Raw genomic sequence first — 20,824 nt, forward strand, 5'->3', positions numbered from 1 at the left:
CTCTCTTATAGTCTCACCTGATGGTTTGAAAAAATGAGCTCTCCATCCTGCATTGAGCGCAGGGGCGCGTTGATAACCAGTTGCTTCACTGGCTCGAAGGAATTGGTGAGTTCCAGAACAATATTGACTCCGAAAAGTATGTAGTTCGTAAGAGTTCACATGTCTGACTTTCACTCTTGTCCGATTCCTTGCAGTTTGCAGCTTGACCCCAGCGAAGAGTTCCTCGTGGTAGCTGGCAAAGTTCTGGTAAGGATTTGGCTTATCCTACACAGTTCAATAAAATAAGGCCAGAATGTAACCTGTGGCTTGCTTCCTTATTCAGGTGTGGAGAGAAAATATGAAGTTCGGGGAATAATGCCTCCGGCGGTAAAATTAGGTAAGTCTATTGTGGTGAGAAGAGTTCCCCTTGTTTGTCCCTTCGTCTCACCTTGTTGTCCTTTTGTTCCCCTTAGGGGCCGGGGTACAGTGAGGATGCAATGGAGACTGCGCCGACCCGTGAAGAGGAATAGTACCCCCGGCGGTATTCAGGTAAGTCTATAGGGGTAGTTACTATTGCCTCTGTTTATTCCCTTGGCTCACCTTTGCTGTTCTTGTGTTCCCCTTAGGTGCCAGAGTGTGGCGGGAACGTGCAGAAGGATGCAGTGGATCGTGAGGATGCTGCGAAGGCCGGCGAGTTCAACGCGGCGCTGCAGCAGGCGAGGCGACGCGCGTAAAATGCCTCTTTCTTCCAGCTCGAAGGCGCGGTGGATCCAGAATTCAGGTAAGGATCGAAGGTTTTGCTCTTTTTCTAACCTCTTCCCCTTCTGTTCCTCCTATTTTCTAGGAGCTGCAGACTCGAGGCGGGCGTGGCAGAAGACTGGATGCAGGCTTGCAAACACGGTGAGCGTTACGCTGCTGGATGCAGAATAACGCGAAGTGTGTGCTGCTCTTCGGGCGTGGTTTAAATAGCCTCCAAAGTAGTCCCAGGTAAGTATTCCTCCCCAGCCCCACCCGAGTAAAGAATAGTCCCTTCCAAGTCTCATTTGGCTTGGAGCTCTGCAGCATGGTCTGCATCAGGTAAATTCTACTCTATGAGCCTGGCGCCATAGGCGCCAGGACTGATTCTCCAGATGAGCCTTGCACCAAAGGTGCCAGGACTGCACCCAAACAGCCCCTAGCAGGGGTTTTTGGGCTTGCTCAAAATAACTTGATGCCTGCTTCCGGGGTTGCTGGACCTGGTCTGGTTCCTCGGGGGTAGGCATCATGACACCCAAACCCCTGCAGTGACATGCTGCGGTCTAAGTGGGAGGAAGACTTGGGAACTAAGCTGACCGACAAAGAATGGGACAGGGCGCTCATCTACCCTAAGGAGGTGTCTAGGAACTCCAGGTTCTGTTTTATACAACTAAAAAGTACTGTACGGCATATACCTAACCCCGCACAGAAAATCGAAGTTCAATAGGCAGACATCACCCAGCTGCGTGCGGTGCAATAGAGAAGATGCAGATCTATTCCACATGCTATGGGCATGCATGAAGCTACAGAACCTCGGGAGAAGGGTGGTACACGCCTGCACAACGGCGGGCGTGACGAGATACAAATGGGCGCCCAGCACATGCCTGCTAGGAACCTACGCTAGGCTGGCCAAATCTAAACACAATGAAACTCATGGACATGGCGTGTGTGCTAACCAAAAGGACAATAGCAATGGCCTGGAAACGCCCCGCTGGCCCACAGTACAACACATGGTTCAGAGAGCTGGAACGGTGGGTAGGCACAGAAACCAAAGCCTGGGAAGATAGCATTGCCAGATCCACAGACTGCACAAGTGGGGCCATGGATGCATGGAAGGAACTGACATGGACCATGCTCCACCCCTCAGATGATAAGCCCCCACGAGTGCCCCCACAAACCTGCAGCAACAGCTTGCTAACTATGAAACCGCCCGAGCAAACATGCCTTGGAAAGTTACCTGAAGCCCGATCCTATCCCCCCTGCTCCCCAGCATCCCCTCCTGAGCCGAGATAGCTCATACCGGAACACACAGTCAATATATGGAGACAGTTATTGTTGTTTATGTTATCTTTGTACCTTTCTTTCTTTTTTTTTTACTTTCTTCCTTTTATTTCTTATAACTAAATACCAGTATGCTCATGTATCTATGACAAAATGCCAATAAAGAAATTTACAAATTGAAGCCTTAGTCTAACCACGTCAAAAATGCAAACCTGGACAAAAAAATATTGGCAGAATTAGATAAAGAAGCATTCGGCCTCTTTCAACAGCAAAAAAAAAAAAAAAAAAAAAAAAGAGCATGGCTGCCCAGCGGAAGAGATCACTTGTGCAAAGGTTCACCGACAACTCTTCCCGATATGTCACTGCCATCTAGTAGCCTAGGGTGCCGGCTACGATTAACCCATCTGAGAGTGAACCAAGACCATCTAGTAGCACAGCTGATCCTAGTAAACCCATTGGATTTCCCCATGTACGAGTTGAAGGCACGCCCCAGAGCTTGGAAATCCCGGAGCCTGGTGCGTCCCTCCCAGACTCATCCAATCCCTTGGATCTCGTCTTGCTGCTTGTGTTCACTGAGAAGGACGGAAGTACCTTCACCCAACAGTACTTAAATGTCCAACTCCTGAACGTAAGTCAGACTAGCAGCCTGTTTGCTGCTGTCGTCAAGGAGAGTCAGACCGTACCTAACCTAGCACTACAAAACCCACAACAGGCCTCAACCTCGAAGATAATCATCAATCAAGAGTTGCCTGGTCGCCGAACGCCGTCAACGACAGACGTGCAGGATAATGTTCTTCCTGCTGTATATGATATATTTTCAAGGACCCAGCAGACACTCATAAGGCGACTCCAGCTAAGCCTCAAACAACGAGCGGACCAGCCAAAAAACTAAAAACCAACAAGTCAAGAAAAGTGAGACGCAGAAACGACTCTCGAAATTTCTGCGCAACATCAAAACAGTAAACGTTACTGTCAATGGCTCTATAGTCAGACAAATCCATCGACAAAATGCAGGTTGTGAACACTGATAAACCTGTTTCAACGGAACTCGAGGAGACATACCTGTATCAGCGACATCTCGGATAACCTGATGAACGTATCCATACATGAGGACGCAGAACTCACTGCTACTGACTTGCCAGCGGCACCTGTCCAGGGTGCATCCAAGCTGCCATCCATTTCATCTTCTCAGGAAGGCCAAGAAGAGCTCAATTGATCAGTACAGGGCACTGGCAAGACGCCACCTGCCACACCTCTGCAGGCTTCCCAACAGGAGCCAAACAATGTGATCCCTTCCAAGAAAACATCTAGAACCTGTCAACTGATGCAAACACTGCCCTCACCCCAAATAGAGAAAGGACAACAGGAGCCTCTCTTCTTGACTTTGGATGCTAAACGACTGATGCTGGCGGCTAAGTTTCCTACAGGGGGAGCTCTGAAAAATTTGCAAGTTGCCCAGATTTTCTGCCAGGCAACAACATGCTGCAAGCCGTGAAGCGAGTGGCACACCCTGGGCCAATCGGCGCACTAACAGACCGGAAATCAGACAACAAGCTGCCTTCAACCACAGTAAATTACCCAAAGAAGCAAACAGAGGCAGAACACAAACATACACTCCCATAACACAAACACGAAAGGGAGTAAACCACAGCCACTCATGTTACAGGCTCCCCATCGCCCGATACTAGAACGAATAGAATCCTCCAATGACTTAATTTTAAATCGTCACAATGTGCTTTGACTGCGTCACCTGATTCCCAGCTTGGCGGCGATCGAATCGGAAGATCTGAAAATTGTGGAATTTCTCAACGAAAAGAAAAACAATGCTGTGATTCTACACTTACAGTCCAAGCTCATAGCAGATGCGCTGCTCGATGCTGGACCCGTGCTGATGTCTCTGGGGTTTGACATAGCTAAAGCCGATGGAGGTGTTCGGCTTGAATCTCCTAAAGAGGGGGCCGGCAGTAAAACAGACCTTGCAGCGAGTCGGAACCTAGCACAGGAAATTGAAAAAAGACCTGTCACAGATGCAAATCAGGCTCTTGTGTCTGGAATTCACACGGGTGAACTGATAAGAATAACAGTTAACGGAATGGCAAGCCCACGTACCTCACCAGATGACGCAAAGATTAAAGACACTGACCTACAAAACCGATGACTGGTCTTGGCTGGCTGCAACATTACATATGGAACCGAAGAAGTATTGCCAGAAACCGGGGGGGAAACAGCGTCTGTATCATGGGCTCTTGGAACACCAGAGGCTTTATGCACCTGTTCGAAACAGCGTGGGCCACAAATCTAGATCTCTTGTGTTTACAAGAAACTTGGCTAACGCAAAGTCCGCTTTTGGAAGGGTTTGAAGTAGTAACTAATCCAGCGTTAAAGCAGCCGAAGGGCAGACCTATGGCTGGACGTCTCTTGGCTGTTAGACAAGCGTCTGGCCTCCGGATCCTGAACTCCCGCAACCCTTCACCATTCATTCAGGTTTCCACCATCAGTGTTCCACATAAAGGCAACAACAAGGATACACTCCTGCATATCATCAACCTATATTGGAATCATCTGTCCAATGACGAGATGATTTTTATCAATCAAGTAACAGCGCTGATCGATGAAATACTCATAAAGGACCAGCCGTTGGACTTAATCTTATGTGGAGACCTTAACATTGTCTGCATTCCAAACGTATAACGAACTGATGGTAAGAATAGGGGCGTCAGAAAACTCGAACAGGTTGCGTCCCAATGGTGTTTGGAAATGGACCTTCGTGGGTTGACAATGCTCAACGGCAACACAGCAGGCAACATCCCGGCCTGCCCTACGTGGAGACGACTTGACCAAAAATCGGTTCTCAATTACATTTTTGTATCTGAAAACATCCACAAGAGGTCATCGAAACTAGAAGTCATCAAAATGAAGCATAGCGACCACGACATGTTACAACTTTCAATTGACTACCTTATCCCCTGTGCTCTGGCATGCTGGCCGTTTGCGGCGAGCACGGTTCCGGTAGAATCCGACTAAATCTCCTGGACGCAGAAGTAACTGCCATCACAAACAACTTCCAGCAACCATCGGAGTCCCTGAAATACCATCACCTCTTGTCCAACGTCGAAGAACGCAAACACAACTTGAAACACGTCGAGTTCCGGCCAAAACATAAATTTGACGTGATCATTCTCCAACGAAAAAGATCCATGCGGCAAGAACTAAGGAAACTAAAAAGGGCCAAGCAACGCCTCTACGCGAGGGAGCAAAAGGGTGATCAAACAAAAATACAGGAACTGGCTCAAAACACACGCAGCCACTATGCTGCAAAATGACTCTGAAGACATGTTGCTAAAAATGGCTGGCAAAAACTCAGCCGATTATTGGAGACTGATAAACACCACCCTGGCTCCTCAACATGCTTTACAGGCTAATGCAGTCACAGAAGCAGAATGGGCAGAGTGCTATACAAATTTATTTTGTAGAGACGCATCAACAACAGCTTAGGAACCCACGGTGTTAAACCAATGGGACTTTGTGTTTGAGCGAGACGACATACTACACGCAATCAAAAATGTGCGTGAATCCAGAGCTCCTGGGCCCGATGGATTAACAAACCATATGCTCAATAGAAATCCAGCACTGTGGACAGACTTCTGCGTAACCCTGTTTGATAGAGTTATCACGCAGACCTCAGACAAGCTGGGTTTGTAAAAGGGGTTGGATGTGGCCTAAACTTGCTATTGCTGAACCTATTAAAGATGGAAGCAATCAGATCCAACTCTAAAATCTACTTGGCCCTGATAGACCTGTCACATGCGTTTGACAGAATAAACAGAGATGCTGTGGAAAAAACTTACTAGCTGGAACGGTCCTCCCAGCATAGTGGATGCAATTTGTGAACTACACACGGACACCTCCATCAAGATCTGTTTAGATGCGAAAGGCAAGCTGTCTGCCTCCATCAGTACACATAAGGGTGTGAAACAAGGGTGCCCTTTGGCAGCCATTATCTTCAATCTCTTCATATCCGACGTAAATAAGGTTTTCCACGGCGCAGCCATGTTTCCTCCAAAACTTCATGGTTCGGCCATTGATTACTTGGTCTACGCTGACGATCTTATCCTGATAGACTTGACTTCCATAGGCCTTCAGCGCAAACTGAACCTTCTTGACAACTATATAACAATTAACGGGCTTCACATTAATAAACAAAAATGTGAACAACAAAGTTATGGCAGAAAAAGTCACAAGTTCACAGCGCTTATACAGTGATTAAGAAAATAAACATCAAGGCTGCGGGTATCTGGGCGGTGTGGGTGTACTACCAATACACATCCACAGGAATAGTTGAAGAAAAACAAAGATGTTCCCAGTCTCACTGCGCCAAGAAATTATAATTAATTGTTTGCAATGGTAACACGAGTAGACTGAAACAAGCGGTCATTGAGCTTTCCGCAACTGCGAGGCATTTTGAGAACTGTATTTGGCATTGTCCTACTCTAAATGTGGAGTTCTTATTGCTGCAACCTAAGGCTCTGATGAAAAGCTGTACACAGCTTGAAACACGTGTCAGGCTTCTCTTCGCACAAACAATAAAGGCTTTTCTTTGCACAAACAATTAATTATAATTTCTTGGCGCAGTGAGACTGGGAACATCTTTGTTTTTCTTAAACAAAAATGTGAAATCTTAATTCTTGAGAAATTACAAGGAATTAGTGGACGAAGAAAGAAGTTCAGGTGGTACCTCGCTAATGATCAACTGCAGACTGTAAAAAACACCACATATCTAGGTATGAGGATCAGCGCCAGTAGAAATGACCCTCCATGGGTTGAAGTTGCGAAAAGTAAGTGCCGGCAGATGGCATGACAAGCATCCTTGATCAATAAAAAATGTGGGAAATTTTCACTAAAACCAATCATCATGTTCTTTGAGCAAAAAGTTGTTCCAGCCCTAATCTATGGTGATGAAAATGCTTTTGGCTTCACAAGTGACCTGCGGAACTCACTAGAAAACATATTCTGACACGAGTCTTACAGCTTCCTAAGGGTACCTCAACTGTTTGCCTACGGTACGAACTGGGTCTCATCTCAATCCATGCAAGGGTCACATGGAACCTATTGAGCTTGTTTAGAAAAACGATGTTGAAAGCTCCAGTGGCCCAATTCCAAATACTGCACAAGCCTGACAATGACAAAGCATATACCATCCTTTTCAAATGGAAACTCCTTTGTCAAGATCTTTTAAAGGAGTATGACATCAACCTTCTAACGTTAATAGAAAATCCAGACCTGGCAAAGATGAAGATTTGGAGAGCAGACTGGATTAACACCTGCAACCTAAGAGTGAAATCAAAACTGATGAATGAGGTCCCAGGAGAAGCCAAAGCCTATGGCTAGCGACATACCTATCTAACTCGCCTTCTGGAACAACACGCAGGATCACTGTACATGCGTTTCAGGTTAAACATGTTGGCAGTGAAAGAACAATTGGGTATTTCGAAGTATGTCGAACTAGAGCTCACGTGCAGATTTTGCAGTAAGAACCAGGAGACCCTAAAACATCTGATGATGTTTTGTCAGGCATTCCAGCAACAAAGAGGAATCCACTTTGGGCCGACGATCAACGAGCGTCAGTTTATGTGCGCTGAAGAATGGTGGAAAGCTCTCTTCGAGGGGTCTAACAGAGCAGTTTTATTTGCACTAACAAACTTTCTTCGAGTTCTAAAAGGGCGCTTGGATGAGCAGAAAGTAAACGTAGGGTCTAAGCAAAACTTGTGAAACCTGGTGTAGGAGTTATTGGACCTATTAACTGACTACAATGTGCTAACTAGGGTCTCAGGATCAACAGGGGGGGGGAGGGATGTAGGGAAAACGTTGTTTTGTTCTCTTTTAAAGGTTTGAATAAACCAAATAAAAAATTAAAAAAATTAAAAAACATTATGGTTCCGTAACATCTGTGACAGCACTTGTGATGCTGTGAAAAGGGGGGAGGGATGTAGGGAAAACGTTGTTTTGTTCTCTTTTAAAGGTTTGAATAAACCAAATAAAAAATTAAAAAAATTAAAAAACATTATGGTTCCGTAACATCTGTGACAGCACTTGTGATGCTGTGCAACGCTGGTGTGAGTGTACCTTATATTGTGTGAATAGTTTCCTCTCCCCTTCCCCAGCATATTTTTATGGGCTTTCTCGGGTGTTGTTCAGTCTTGGCTCTCAAGAGGGGCTTTGCTGTCACGTAAAATGGGAAGCCAGTGGAGGAGAGGGGGTAATTGCGCTATTAAAGGCACGTCTTCGTTCACAACCTTAAGGCTGTGGGGTTTCGGGTTGTCTCAGCACAGGAAGGGTGCTGCAGGTTGATGGGGAACTCAATCGGCTGGTATAAGTAAAGGTCAATCGGTTAGGTTTTAATGCTGCATGTAATTTCAGTTCTGGGCCTTGCAGTTGCTGCTAAGGAAAAGCACCTGTTTGATGCACATGCCAGGGTGCCTTACTCGACCTAGTCCTGCTTCACACGGCCTCAGCTGCCCACTTGAATGGATTTGTTGTATTACCTCAGCAGGGATGGGTGGAGTCACACCCTCCGCTAGTCGGCGTGAGAAGAAACATATGGAATTTAGTTGAAATTGGGGAGGCAGAGCTATTGTGTATGAAGGACCCAGAGAGAAAGGATGAAAGAAAATCCTCCCATGCAGAGGACAGAGGGAGGCAGGGAGGCTAGAGGACAGTGCTGGGTCCTTCAATTGAATTGCGGGGGGGGGGGGGGTCAAACAAAAAAGTGTGCCACAGTGACAACCACGAAAAGTGGGATTGGAAAACATGTCCGACGGCTCCCGGTTTACAAAACAGTAAAAACGTCATTACCACTAGCTTTAACATTAAAGCTCTAGGAGTCAGGTAAATAAAAAGCTAACTTTTTTGGAAAAGCTGGAATAAATGAACACAGAGATATGCAACGCACGGTACATCTACAAGCAGACATTTCAAATTAAGAAATCATATGGAGAAAGCAGAGAATTGGGGTAAATGCTCAACAAAAATGTTGCCTACCACAGAAGGTAAAGCAGCACAGTAGGTTAAAATATGTGCTGAAGAGATCTAGTAAATCTATATCGAGTCCTTTCCATCGGTTTTATTTTGCAGGACCAATTAATGCAATTTCCCCATGTTTATATTGCCAAATGAACATACTATATATATATATATATATATATATATATATATATATATATATATATATATATATATATATATACACACACACACACACATACACACATTTCTAGTAGTAAACCACTTTGTTCAACTCTGGCCGAATAGTAAATGTACTATTCGGTACACCCCTACTTGTATCTGCTTAGATTCACATGCTAAGCATAGCCTGACATCTAGTGGTAGCCGCAGAGTGTTACATGATTTGTTTTCAAAACTCTGAAAGGGACGCCGACTGGGCGTGTCAGTAATACTATCCCTAGTGTGAAGTCTACTGTACCCATGGTCCTTTACGCGTCGAGGTCCCTCAGATTGTTTGGTTTCTGATTGCATTTGGTGTAGCGTGAGTACAGATGTAATAAAGCAGAAAACTAGCGATAGAGCAAGAAACATCTATGCACCTTCAACACCAGGAGGCGAGTAAGGGTGAGCGCATGTAAATCTAAGAAGATACAAGCATCAGAAAGAAGATTAAGTTGAGTAACGTATGCCTTCTGAGGCTTCTGTATCTGCTTAGATCACATGCTATGCATAGATTAGTGAGCAGTATCTGGAGAAGGTGGGTTATGAGAGGTACAGCAGCAAATAGATGTTTTAGCACCGCTTGTCCCACCTGTGAACCTGCTTTAAAATGTGTGTCAATGCAGTAGTGCTGAGTAAAGGTATGCATGGAACTCCAAGTAGCTGCTTTGAAAGGTAGGGTCTTATTTGATAGTGAATGGCACAGCAGTATGCACTGGACTGTCCATCTGGAAATGGCGTTTTTTGAAATGTGATCACCTTCCCTACCAGGTGCTATGGAAACAGAACTGGTCTGTTTTCCTTAGAGGTTTCATTTTGTTTACATAGTACAAGACTACCCTCCTTACATCTAATGTATGGAGGCTTCTTTCAGCTGAATTAGATGGATTTTGGAAAGAAACCGGTAGCTCAATGGATTGGATGACATGGATCTTTGATATGAATTTGTGAAAACCTAGGATGTGTTCCAAGGACCACCTTGTCCTTGTGGATTACAAAGAAAGGGTCTTGTTCAGATAATGCCTGTAGCTCACTAATTCGACTTATCGAGGTGTTGGCTACCAGAAGGGCGGTTTTGTAGGGCGTTTTAGGCTGGCTTTGTGCATAGGCTCAAAGGAGGACCCATGAGCTTTGAGAACACAATATCAAGCTCCCAACCTGTTCAAGGGTTAGAAATGTGAGTATAGTCTCTTTATTCCCTTCATGAAAGCTTTGAGAACAGGAACTTTCTACCAAGACACTTGGTTCTGCGAAGTGGTGTAAGCGGACAGGGCTGCAAGGAGTACATTGGAGTTCAATACTAGGCCAGAGTCGAGTAGATGAAGCATGCAGTGTAGGATGGTGAGCATTCAATTGGATTTAAAGATTGTGATCTGCACCACACCACAAACCTTTTCCAATTCTTCAAGTAACAGTGTCTGGTGTTGGGTTTCTGTGCCTCCTTTATGATATCCATACACCTTTGAGGAAGGTTTAAGTGCCGAAACTGTAGGACTTCAGGAGCCAAGTTCGTAGACTGAGGATGGAGTGTTGCTCCCTTGTGCAGTGACAGCATGTTGGAGGGGCATGGAAGTTTGATTGGTTTGCACATCGTCAGTTTGAGCAGCTGTGGAACCCATAGTTGTCTTGAAGCCATCAGGATCAGCGTGGCTTGTTCCTGGTGCATCTTGTGCACTATCCTGCTGAGGAGTGGTGTTGGATGGCGGGGGGTTGTCGTAAGCAGATTTCCCTGACCAGCTCATCCACAGAGCATTCTCATTTGACTCTGGATGTGGAAAACTGGATGCAAAGTCTGGGCATAGTGCGTTTTGACGAACAAGTCTACAGGAGGATAACTACACAGGGAGAAGATTTAGTCTAGACTATATCTGTTGATTTGCCACTCGTGCCCCTCAGGTAGAGGATTACAGTTCAGTGTGTCTGCTAGAGCACAGAGTTCTGCTGGAATGTGTTGAGACTAGGAACATGTTCTGCTGGAGTGCCCACTTCCACATTTATTGTGATAGCCTGGACAGACTTGGAGTGTGTGCCGTCTGTGAGGACTTGCACTGTCTGAACTACTAGATGCTGCTGAAAAGCTTGCAGAGCCTTGAGAACTGCTAGACGTTCTAGAAGGTTGTGGTTTGTGTCCACTGGCCATGAGCTGTGTGGTGAAGGTAATGGCCTATCTGATCCGGAGAGTGAGGAGTCTGTTGGTATCGCTTGAACTGGTGGATTGCGAAAGGGTTTTCCTTTTAACAAGTTGTTCTTGGAAGACCAGCGAAGAGCCTGTACTAGGGTTAACGAAACAACCACTAGTTTGTCCCACTGACTGCTTGCTGAGACCATTGTTTTGCAAACCACTCCTGCAGTGGGCGCATGCGCAGCCGAGCATGTGGAACTCGGTAAATGCATGAGGCCATCATCCCTAGTGGGCGCGTTGCCTTGCATACCGTTATTTGGTGACTGGCTAGATAGTGAGGTATTTGCAACAGCATGCTCTGAACTCTTTCGTTTGAGGGGAAAACTAGCCCCTCCTGTTTTTTGTGATTGCTCCCAGAAATTGTTTTGTTTGACTGTGTATCCCAATTGCAACGAAGATTGATTGTTCGTTGGGCGTTGTCTTGGGAAATTGGAGGGGCCTCCCCCGTTATCAGCCAGTCATCCAGATGGACTCTGCATAGGTGCGCTGCTACCACTGCTAGCACTTCTGTTGATGCCCTTGATGCTGAGACTATGCCGAAAGGGAGCACCGTGAATTGGTAGTGTTCTCCCGCTATTTGAAAGCGTAGATACTTTGTGCGCTGGGAACTTTGAAAAATGAAAGTATGCCTCTTTCATAGCCAATGTTGCCATATGCTCCCTCGGTTTTAAGAGTAATTACCTCCTGCAGCATTCTCAAGCAGAATCTTCAAGACTCGACTTATGTGCTCACTGGGCACAGGCCTAGTACCAGGGTGCATTGTTCTGTCTGTCTTTGGCACAGGGAAGTCCTTTAATAAATCCCTGTGTTACCTGGGACAATTTCTATTGTGCCCTTTTCCAGCAGGGCTTTCACCTCCTCCAGTAATATGCACCCTTCCGCTGCTGTCTGATGCGTTTTGTTTTCCTTTCAAAGATGCTTTAGAGTGATTTTTGGGCGTGAAGGCATTTGATTCTTCTTTGTGTGCTAATGTCAATTTGTCAAAAAACGATTGTTTTTTTTTCCTTCTGGTGTTCTTGCCACTCTCCGTTTTGTTAGTAGGGACTGATAAGACCTCTTGAATCACATTTGCCTTCAGCTCCTGAGGATTGGTCATTTTTTGTTACTCTTTTTTATGGGCGTCACTTTTTAGACTCATTTTTTTTTCCCCAACATCATTTTAATTATTTTTGGCATAACAAGTCATACAGGTTCTCTGAGTGTTACATGCTTAGTAAGCTTGTTATAGCATTCGAGAGAGGAAAACACTGGATGTAACTGAGTCTTAACAAATTATGCATTTTCTTCAAAAACAAAATTGTTAATAACTGAGGATGGGGGAAGGGGAGTGAGGGACATGGAGCTCTATACACAATAGGAACAGAAGACTGCTTAGTTCAACGGTGGGGTCGTTTCAGAGGATCTGGGTGACTCTCCGGCTGGGTTAAGGGTGGGTTCTTCGAAGCAGGCTCTGCAAGTTTAGGGAGGCTAGATTGATTGGCTATCAGTGGCTCGGGTGTGGAGGCACCCAATCGTGCCTCAAGCCTAGTTTTAGTCTTGTACTTTTCAGTCCTGGGTTTCCATCCAGCGCAGAGTTGGGGGCTGTCTTGCCACCCCCGGGAATTGTTGCATATAGTCCAGGAAAGGGGCCCATATGCGTTTGAATTTGGGTTTATTGCCTAGTCTGATGGCCGTGACTTTCTCGGCTGCCACAATGTCCCAGCATTTGGACCACCACATGTGCATGGACGGGCCTTCTGGATTTTTCCAGAGTCCGGCAATGGCAATTTTGGCGGATGTGAGGAGATGCGAGCATAGGTCCGCCAGGCAGCCTGTAAGGGGGAATTGGCTGTCTCCTGTCGCCCCTAGCAGCACGATTCCTGGATCCCAGGGGATGTAAAGCCCGGTGATTGCTTTAATCTGTTCCAAAATATTCTTCCAGAATAGGGCGGCTTTTGGGCAAGACCAGAAGAGGTGGAACAGGGTTCCTAGTTCTGAGCACCCTCTCCAGCACTGGGCAGAGATCGCTGGGTTACACTTGTTTAGAATGACAGGGGTTCGGTACCATCTGTAGCAAACTTAAAATGCACTTTCTAGGTTTGTCACACATGTTGAGCTTTTTTTTTGCTCGGGACCATATATGGTGCCATTCCTCTGGTTCAATCGGTCTTCTGAGGTCTTCTTCCCATTTCAGCATATATGGTTCTTTTTAGTGGGGTCTGCTCTGTCTAGCATTTTGTACAGTGCAGAGATTTTCCCTTTCGGGGGATTTGCTGAGAGGGTGAGTTCTAATGCCGTTAGCTCTCTGCTGCAATGTTTCCTGACCTGCGGGTTCGACAGCCAGCGCCTCAGTTGCGTGTAGCGAAACCTTTCAGTTTCCGGGATCTTGAATTTTGCTTAGCACTCCTCAAAGTTTAAGGGACAGCCATTCTCGAAGAAATCTGCCATAGTTTAAGCCTCCAGCTCTCCACTCCGTGAACTGGTTTGGTGAGACTCCCGGGGAGAAGTCTGGGTTCTCCTAGATTGGTGTGAGGGGATCCATATTGCCCCTACATTTCCACCGGCGGGCTGCCGTTTTCCAGCTGGCAACCATGTTCCTTGTTGCTGGTAGGGGGGCCAAGTCTTGGGTCCCTTTAGATTCTTTGGAGTGGGGCAGACATTCTAGCGGGGCCTTACTCCAATCTTCTTCCAGTTGTAACCACCTGGGGCGGTTAACGCTGAGCTTCCAGGCGAAAGCCGGGGCCAGCTGGGCTGCTAGACAGTACCTTGCTACGTCTGGGACCCCCAGGCCACCCAGGGCGGTGCTTCTGAGCATGATGTGTTTTGGGATACAAGACTTCTTTCCTTCCCAGACGAGGTTCAAGATCTCTCCTTACAGCCTTCGCAGGGCCTTTTCCCGGATCGCCACAGGCAGTGCTTGTGCGTAATATAGCAGCCGTGGGGTTAGATTCATTTTTATCGCTGCAATTCGGCCAAACCAGGAGATTTCTTGTTTTTTCCATCGTTTGATGTCATTTTTCAGGTCCCTGAAGAGTGCCGGGAAGTTTGTCTTGTATAGCTTCTCAGTTTTGTTGGGTATCTGAACTCCTAGGTTCTTGCCCAGGGGATCCGGAACTCCTCTTCGAGATTGGATTTGGGCTTACTTGGGAAGTTGATGCCCAGTGCTACTGATTTGGAGAGGTTTATGGTAAACCCTGAGGCTGCCCTGAATTCTTCGAGAGTTTGCCATAGGGCTCTTATTGATTCTGCTGGTCGGGCGAGTGTGAGGAGCACGTCGTCCGCGTATAGGGCGATTTTGTAGGCTTCTCTTTTGAGCGTGAGGCTGTATATTGATGGATTTCGGACCCTGTCCGCAAAAGGCTCTATTGATAGGGCGAAGATAAGTGGGGAGAGTGAGCATCCTTGCCTCGTGCCCCTGGTTATGGTTATACTGCAGGATTTGGCCCCGTTAAGGCGTAGGCTCGTAGAAGGTCTTTGATAGATGGCTAGGACCCATTTTACGAAGTTTGGGCCGAAGCCAAAATGCCATAGGTTTGCCTCCACGTAGCCCCAATCGAGCATATTGAGTGCCTTATGCGCATCTAAGGAGAGGACTGCTAGCCTTGAGCCCAATCTGTTCGCGGACTATGATGTTGATGGTTATGCGGATATTGTCTTGGGTGCCCCGTCCCGGGATGAAGCCTGCTTGGTCTGGATGAATGATCTCTGGGAGGCAGGGGGTCCAGCCGGTTTGCCAGAATTAGTGAATATTTTCGCATCGTTGTTTAGGAGCGTTATGGGTCTGTATGATGCACATAGCGTTCGGTCTTTCCCCCGTTTTGGGATCAGTACTGTTATTGATTCGTTCATAGATGCGGTCCTGGAGCCACTGGAGAGAAATTGAATAGATTGGCCAGCTGCGGTGCATGCAAGCAAGTGAGCGAACTTCTTGTAGAATTTTGAGGATAGCCCGTCTGGCCCAGGCGTTGTGTTTTTCAGGTGGCAGATCGTTTAGCTAACTTCTTCCGCTGAGATTAGGCTCTCTGAGTCCGAGAGTGAGGGGGATTGCTGTGGCTTTGGGATGGGGGCCCAAGAATTGAGTAATGGCTGGGATTAACGTCGGAGGTCCTGCCATGATTTCCTTGTGGTGCTGCACCATTATCTCAAGCTTTTCAGGGTCCAGATGGTGCAAGGAGCCGTTTTTGTCCAGCAGGGCTTGGATGTGGTTCCTGGTTTGAAGCTTTTCCAGTTTGTGTACTAGGAGCCGGTTCGCTTTGTTGCTGTTAAGGTATTAGTACTGTTTAGCATAGGTTAGTGGTCTGGCGGCCCGGTCTGCCAAGTGGATCTCCAGCTCTTTTTGCTCTTTTTAGTTAGACTCGGTTGTTTTAAAAAGTTCTCCTCTTTGACAACATTTTGGCAATAAGTGCCCTAGGGGCTCCCCTTTTAACTTTCTATGGCTAACCTTGAGAGTACTACAGTTCCCAAAAGTAGAAAGGATCTTTGGATCTCTTTTGCATTTTATTAAGTGAGACCAGCCCCCCCACCTTATGTGGAGTGCTGGGGCGATACTAAGTATCCCCTTTCACATTTTAAATGTAACATTTATGTTATAAGGACAAACTTACCTTCAACGGCTGGTGGTAGCGATACTTTATTAATTTGGGGCACCTTTACCGCAGGCTGTTTGTACAACCCCGGTAAAGGCACCCATTGGTGCTCATTTAACCAAAATGGCCCCCCCGTCTTGTTTTTTTCACCATTTTAGTGTTCCTTGTCCCTTCTCACGACATCCAGGGTGGGAAATTCCTGTGTGATTTTTATCTTTGGTGGGAGTCCTATGGACTCAACGCCAAGGCTCCAGAGTGTCTGAAGGCAGGAAGCGAGTGTCTTCCAGCCTGAGTGCAAGATTCCTGTTCAAACTGGAAGGCTGGCTGTCCTGAAAGGATTACCAGCCCCCTAAGTTTGAATGTTGCAAGGCTGTTTGATTGGCTGGGTCCCTGCATAAAAGTCCAAACCTGGAAGCTGAATTAGTAGTCGACCACTGGAACCAAAAACTAAGAGGAAGATGAATAATATGTGGCTGAAACGATTTCTAGCGACCAGATAGGCTGCTGTTTAACTGGATCCTGTTGTAGCCCTTCCTTCCAATCAGCCTGGGACACCAAAATCAATAGCCCCTACTCAGAGCCTGGTGAGACCCACTAGACCCAAGACCTGCATCTTGAGCCATCCCACGCCATGCTGCGACCTTGTGGGGCTACAATACCCTGGGACCTCGAGCCATTGTGCGGTGCAAAGTCTTCCAAATATAGAATCTCACGGAAACTTCGTGGGCATCTTGCTGGATCTCCGGAGGTACAATTCTAGTCCGAAAAGTCCCCTCACCATAGTGCTGGGCCTTGCAAGCAATGAGAATCCAACCGGCAATATTCTGTCTTCTTTTGTGTTCCTGAAAAAGGGGTCAAATACAGAGCCGCATCCAGCCGCAAGGAAAACTGCTTAGCGTCTTCACTGTGATCCTTGCTGCAAATGTCCTTCCAGTGTCCTGTCTTCGGTCTTCAACAACCAGGTTTTGGGCTGCAGAACCTGAATTCCTCCTACTGCTGTGCTGAGGTACTGTGCTGGCTTGGGTTTTACTTACCTTAAGTCTCTTGTGATTCCTATGTAGTTTTGGGGTGTTTTCTGTGATTGGGAGTCCTCTCGTCCAGTACACCCAGGCCACTGTTGCAATCCTCTTAGCGGGGTCTTCTCTGAAGCCCCTGGACCCTCAACTAACTCTAAAATAAAGTTCTCACTTGTTCCAACAGTCTTCCTTAGGAACTCTGACTTTTGCTACTTAAGAACCTATCCTCAACTACCTTTTGGACACTAGACCCTAATGACCCCCCTTCTGCCACTGAGAACGCTAATGTTTCAAGAATAAGGGAAAGACTAAGGATTGGGCCTTTTGCCTACAAAAGAGAATACGTGTTTAAAAGTTACTTACTTGCAAAAGAAGTTGGTTGGTAACCACCTCTGAGAGTGAAGAGTTACAAAACGTTATTGCTAACCTTAGAAATGTCCTGCCATTCTGAAAAGTATATGTAACACCTTTCTTTCCTGAGAAACTGTTTCGGCATTCTAACAAAAAGTAGATGCAAGGGTATATTACTCACCTGTGATTTGGTTGTGCCTCTTCCCAAATGTAATGCTGTTGGTTTCACTTCACTATTCCTAGGAAGAATGTATGAGTGTCCCCCAACTGGGTCTTGCTTCCCCTGCCTTGCCGTTAGCCTGCCCAGAATAAGTCTGCCTTACATTTTACCTACCTAGAATAACCTGGAGTCATTCATAAAGTGCAACACTGGGTTTTGCTTTCCCTGGTCTTTTTTGGACAGACAAAAAAAACAGTCTTGTTTTATACCTGCCTTTAAGTTGCTTATAGCTCCTGTAAAAAGTGTATAGGTTTTACTTAACTTATTTTAGGATAACATAGTTATACCCAAGGTAAGAGTTATTGCTTCCCTTGGTCTGTGAACTGAAAAGCAACTGTAATTGAATATTACACCCCAAGGTCCAAATGCCCTAGAATAACTATTCTCCTCAGAGTTATAGGTTTGTACTGTTCCTAGAATCGGTGTTTCACCAGATCAGAAAAGACTACTGTGCAGTTGATATTACCATGTGATTTTTTGCTGAGTGTCATGGTACAACTGATAGGGTCTACTACTACCCCTATTAGTGAAAGTAATCTAAAAGTAACTATTGGTTTTGACTTCCCTAGAACTCCTGTTAGGTGTTCCAAATTTGGCGATATGCTTTGGTCTGTGTACCTTCAAGCATTGTGTTGTGTGTTTATTAATTGTGGTTATATATAATTTAAGAGTACTTATTTCCCCCCAAGATTTATCTGGGGCTACTTGCATTTAAATAAACCATTTAATTTTACAATAAATATGGGGTCAGTACAGGGTTGGCGGTAGCCGTGCCAGTAAATACTGGCGCGGCTGCCGCCGGAGTCATTTTTTTTACCGGCACCTGGCAATGGGGATGTACCGGCACATTCCAGTTCCGGCGGACCCGGTAATTCGCCTTTGCAAGATGCTGGTACCAATGGGAATGGGGAGGCCGGTAGCACCGGCACCGTTAACTGTGCCGGTGCTACCATGTAGGTCTGCTCGTGGGTGCCGTTCTGCCCGGCAGGTTATACCTGCCGGGCTGAAAGGCACCCGCTCGCAGACCTTGTAGTTTGCTGGTCCGGTAACAACGGTACCTGCAAGCTTACCGGTACCATCGTTACTGGACCGGCAACCTTGTAATGAGGCCCATAGTGTTTCTTTAGACCATTTGTATTACAATTTCATGTGTACTGATTCTACAGCCCTCTCTCCCTCCCAAGATATGCCTGGCTGCTCCGTCTAGGCTACCCTGAACTCAGGTGGTACAGCCTTATACTGCCTCAGTTTAATGGTTTTACTAAGCCATTAGTTGGATTTCAGAAACACTGTCCCAACACTGGATAACAAACTGGTTGGCCAGAATAGGACCGTACATACAGTACTGTCTCTTACTGCAGCTTTTCGTAGATGTGCACTGGTCTTTAAAGTTAGCATAACAATTTGTGGGGGTGGTAAACGGAATCCTGTTGGAGCTTAATGCCCTCTAGGTTATATTTAGTCGCTTGTGAGACTCTGGATATGGTATCCTAATCGATGTCCAGGATATAGGGAGATTCCATTGGTTGGGCAGGTTTAGTGCAAAGATAGTTGAGGATGATTTGGCGGCAGAGAAGTATGGGAATTTGTACATTACAAGCTTTTTATACCAAAATAGGCAAAGACATTTCGTTTGAGCAAAGTAGTATGGGATATGGATGCATGCAAATCTCAGACTGGCTTTCTGATTTGCAGACCATTTTCAAATCAGACAATTTCATTTATACACTTTAATTATATCTAGTCAGCCTTCGTTATATACTTCGATCATGCATTATATGCAGTTGAGTATGTGGACAACATTGACACAAACAAAATTGGTTTAAGATATTGCCCGTTTTTATGGAAGACGAACTGTTGTATGTCACATTGGGATACAACATTCCCTTTCCCTTAATATTGTATCATATGGGATTTTTCTTCAGCCTCTTCACTTTCCTGCATTTTGATTTCAGAAACTAATTGTATCCTTGCACTGGTCTTTAATCCTCCACTTCCCACCTCCACGCCACCCTCACGTAACAAGACGTTCAAAGGACATCGCAGTGACCCTGCGCCTTCCAAGTGCGCGGACCCTCAGGCATTTTAACCGCTAAAGATGGCCGTCCTGCTTAACGCACAATTCTAAAAAAAAGAAGACACGTGTAAAATACGTTCTGCATTTGTACCACAAGAACTTAGGAATTTTCCGTGTAAGTACGAGCACAGGCAGAATTTTTAAAGATGGAATTTATTATTTTCTTCTTTTAAATATTACCTTTCAGATAATATGAAGGACAAAAGTCTTCAGAGCATAGTTGAGCCAGTCACGGCTGCTGCTGCAACATTACTCAGAGCCAGTGATCTGCAACATTACTATGGTGTTTACCAGACTAGATGAAAAACATCAAGACATGTCGTCCCCACCAAATAGCTTTGAATTTGATATAAAAGGACATCATGGTTAAACAGCAGACCAATGTTTGTAGAGGTGTCATCAATTTGCACACGTTGGTACATGTGCAATGGTTTTTAGTTCGGCCTGAAAAAAAACGAGACTGATGAAAGTGCAACAGAACCCATGAATTTGTTTCAGATAGAGGCACTGTACAGCGAATGCAGTCAGAGAATAAAGAATGCTCTTCTGTAAACTTGCCGATGGCACCAACAAGGACTTCAACTGCAGAATAGATGCCGACTTTGAAACCATCTCCATGGAAAACACATTCATAGGTTTAATTAAAACAGTTTCTCAACACCCACGTAAGATGTTCAAGTGGAATGAGAAGAATTCATCTCATCCCCCAAGTCCGTGGCGTTCAAGCACGCTTCTTCATCCTCTGTCGCTTGAATTCTTTTCCTTTCTTCTTTGGTTTGATAATCCTCTCGGGCGGCGTCGTCTCGATCTGCATGGGTTTCTCATCTGCCAGCGTTTTGAAGACATCCTCGGTGGGATCTGCTGGAATAACCGCCATCACTTCATTCTGCCTCATTTTCTGCAAATCCTTCAGTTGCTGTTTCTCTTTGAATTTAGCAGCCGTGGCCAACCTTATCAACCGCCGATGCTAAGGAGAGAAACGAGAAGGAAAAAAAAGCTATAAAAAATGTATATACTAACATGCACATCCACAATTACAATTTGGAAACTTCAACGTTGCAGTGTTAGCAGTTTTTTTCTAACTGTACCTTATGAGCTAATGTTACTATTAGGGTAAATCGTTGGAAGTTTTTTTTATGGGGAAAAAACGTGTGCGTGTCCTTTAGCCTTCTCTAAGCTGAAGCAGTTGACAAGGAT

General features: G+C 45.8%; 1 protein-coding gene across 1 annotated transcript in view; it reads right to left on the reverse strand.

Moving 5' to 3' along the window:
- Positions 1-19,764: 19,764 nt before the first annotated feature.
- The window catches only part of BRIX1 (biogenesis of ribosomes BRX1), a 129,084-nt gene continuing 128,024 nt past the window's right edge, over positions 19,765-20,824 (reverse strand). Inside the window, exon 10 of the mRNA XM_069627106.1 lies at positions 19,765-20,594. Within this exon, the coding sequence (XP_069483207.1) occupies positions 20,349-20,594 (246 nt within the window). The 3' untranslated portion in view covers positions 19,765-20,348. The remainder of the gene's footprint in view (positions 20,595-20,824) is intronic.

Source organism: Ambystoma mexicanum, chromosome 6p (genome assembly GCF_040938575.1).
Source record: "Ambystoma mexicanum isolate Mex_15411 chromosome 6p, UKY_AmexF1_1, whole genome shotgun sequence".
Lineage (NCBI taxonomy): Eukaryota > Metazoa > Chordata > Amphibia > Caudata > Ambystomatidae > Ambystoma > Ambystoma mexicanum.